The sequence below is a fragment of the Myotis davidii genome, unplaced genomic scaffold (assembly GCF_000327345.1).
Source record: "Myotis davidii unplaced genomic scaffold, ASM32734v1 scaffold2526, whole genome shotgun sequence".
NCBI lineage: Eukaryota > Metazoa > Chordata > Mammalia > Chiroptera > Vespertilionidae > Myotis > Myotis davidii.
This window is the reverse complement of record NW_006297288.1, coordinates 20602-22314: the sequence shown is the minus strand read 5'-3', so window position 1 is coordinate 22314 and position 1713 is coordinate 20602. Positions and strand designations below refer to the sequence as shown.

General features: G+C 54.5%; 1 protein-coding gene across 1 annotated transcript in view; it reads left to right on the top strand.

The window, feature by feature from the left end:
- LOC102754944 (G protein-coupled receptor kinase 5-like) overlaps positions 1-1471 on the top strand; it is a 2695-nt gene extending 1224 nt beyond the window's left edge. Inside the window, 1 exon segment of the mRNA XM_015570056.1 lies at positions 379-1471. Within this exon segment, the coding sequence (XP_015425542.1) occupies positions 392-1471 (1080 nt within the window). The 5' untranslated portion in view covers positions 379-391.
- The last annotated feature ends 242 nt before the right edge of the window (positions 1472-1713 follow it).

Genomic DNA, 1713 nt, shown 5'->3' with positions numbered 1-1713 from the left:
CGGAAAGGGATGGCAACTGAGGACGCGATTGTCTTTTTCAATCGGGAGGGACTCTAAGCTCCCGACTGCTCTGAACTCCACATCTATTAACAAGTGAATCTAAAAGTCATGTGAACAAATAATCGATGAACAGAATCAACTGGTGAATATAATAAAATCAGGGGCATAGAAAGGGAATGGACTGGCTATTCTTGGGGGGGGGGGAAACGAGTGAGGGTGATGCGGGAATAGACTGGACAAAAATTGTGCACCTATGAATGAGGAAAGTGGGTGGGGAGTATGGGTGGAAGGTGGGGTGGAGGGGAGTTTTGGGGTGGGGGGAAGAGGAACAAATGTAATAATCTGATCAATAAAGATTTAAAAAGAAAAAAAGAAGAGGAAAGGGGAGTCCATGGCCCTCAACGAGAAGCAGATGCTGGAGAAGGTCAAGAGCCCGTTTGTGGTCAACCTGGCCTATGCCTACAAGACCAAGGACAGGCTGTGCTTGGTCCTGACCATCATGAATGGGGGCGACCTGAAGTTCCACATCTACAACATGGGCAACCTCGGCTTTGAGGAAGAGCAGGCCCTGTTCTACCCAGCGGAGATCCTGTGCGGCCTGGAAGACCTGCATCTGGAGAACACCGTCTACAGGGATCTGAACCCTGAGAATATCCTGCTAGGTGATTATGGCCACATTAGGATCTCCGACCTGGGCCTGGCCATGAAGATCCCTGAGGGAGACCTGATCTGAGGCCGGGTGGGCACCGTCGGCTACATGGCTCCCGAAGTCCTGAACAATCAGAGGTATGGCCTGAGCCCCGACTACTGGGGTCTGGGCTGCCTCCTCTACAAGATGATCAAGGGCTAGTCGCCGTTCCGGGGCCACAAGGAGAAGATGAAGCGGGAGGAGGTGGGCTGCCGGGTCCTGGAGACCGAGGAGGTGTACTCCCACAAGTTCTCGGAGGAGGCCAAGTCCATCTGTAAAATTCTGCTCACCAAAGACACGAAGCAGAGGCTGGGCTGTCAGGAGGAAAGGGCCACAGAGGTCAAGAGGCACCCCTTCTTCAGGAACATGAACTTCAAGTGCTTGGAAGCCAGGATGTTGGACCCGCCCTTCATTCCAGATCCCCAGGCCGTGTACTGTAAGGACGTGCTGGACATTGAGCAGTTCTCCACCGTGAAGGGCGTCAACCGGGACCACACGGACGACGACTTCTACTCCAAGTTCTCCACAGGCTCCGTGCCCATCCCCTGGCAGAACGAGATGATAGAAATGGAATGCTTTAAGGAGCTGAACGTGTTTGGACCTAACGGTACCCTCTCACCAGACCTGGACCGGAGTCACCCTCCGGAGCCACCAAAGAAAGGGCTGTTCCAGAGAATCTTCAAGTGTCAGTACAATTCCAAGAGTTCGCCCAACTCCAAGACCAGTTTTAACCACCACATAAACTCAAACCACATCAGCTCCAATTCCACTGGAAGCAGCTAGTGGCCGCTTGGCCTCGGGGTCCATGTGGGACAGGCTAGACCCTGTCCTTAGAAGCAGAACTTGTGACCTGTGGTGCGTCCACTCTGGATGGGTGGACGGGGCAGCTCGCCCGGAGCCGGCGAAGGAAGGAGGCGCCGCCCTCAGCACAGAGCCTCCGGGTTCCTCAGGTGCCACACAGGTCTGTGCAGAAGCGGCCCTCAAGCCGGGTGGACTGGCTTTGTTTCTGTCAGTGACCACCAGAT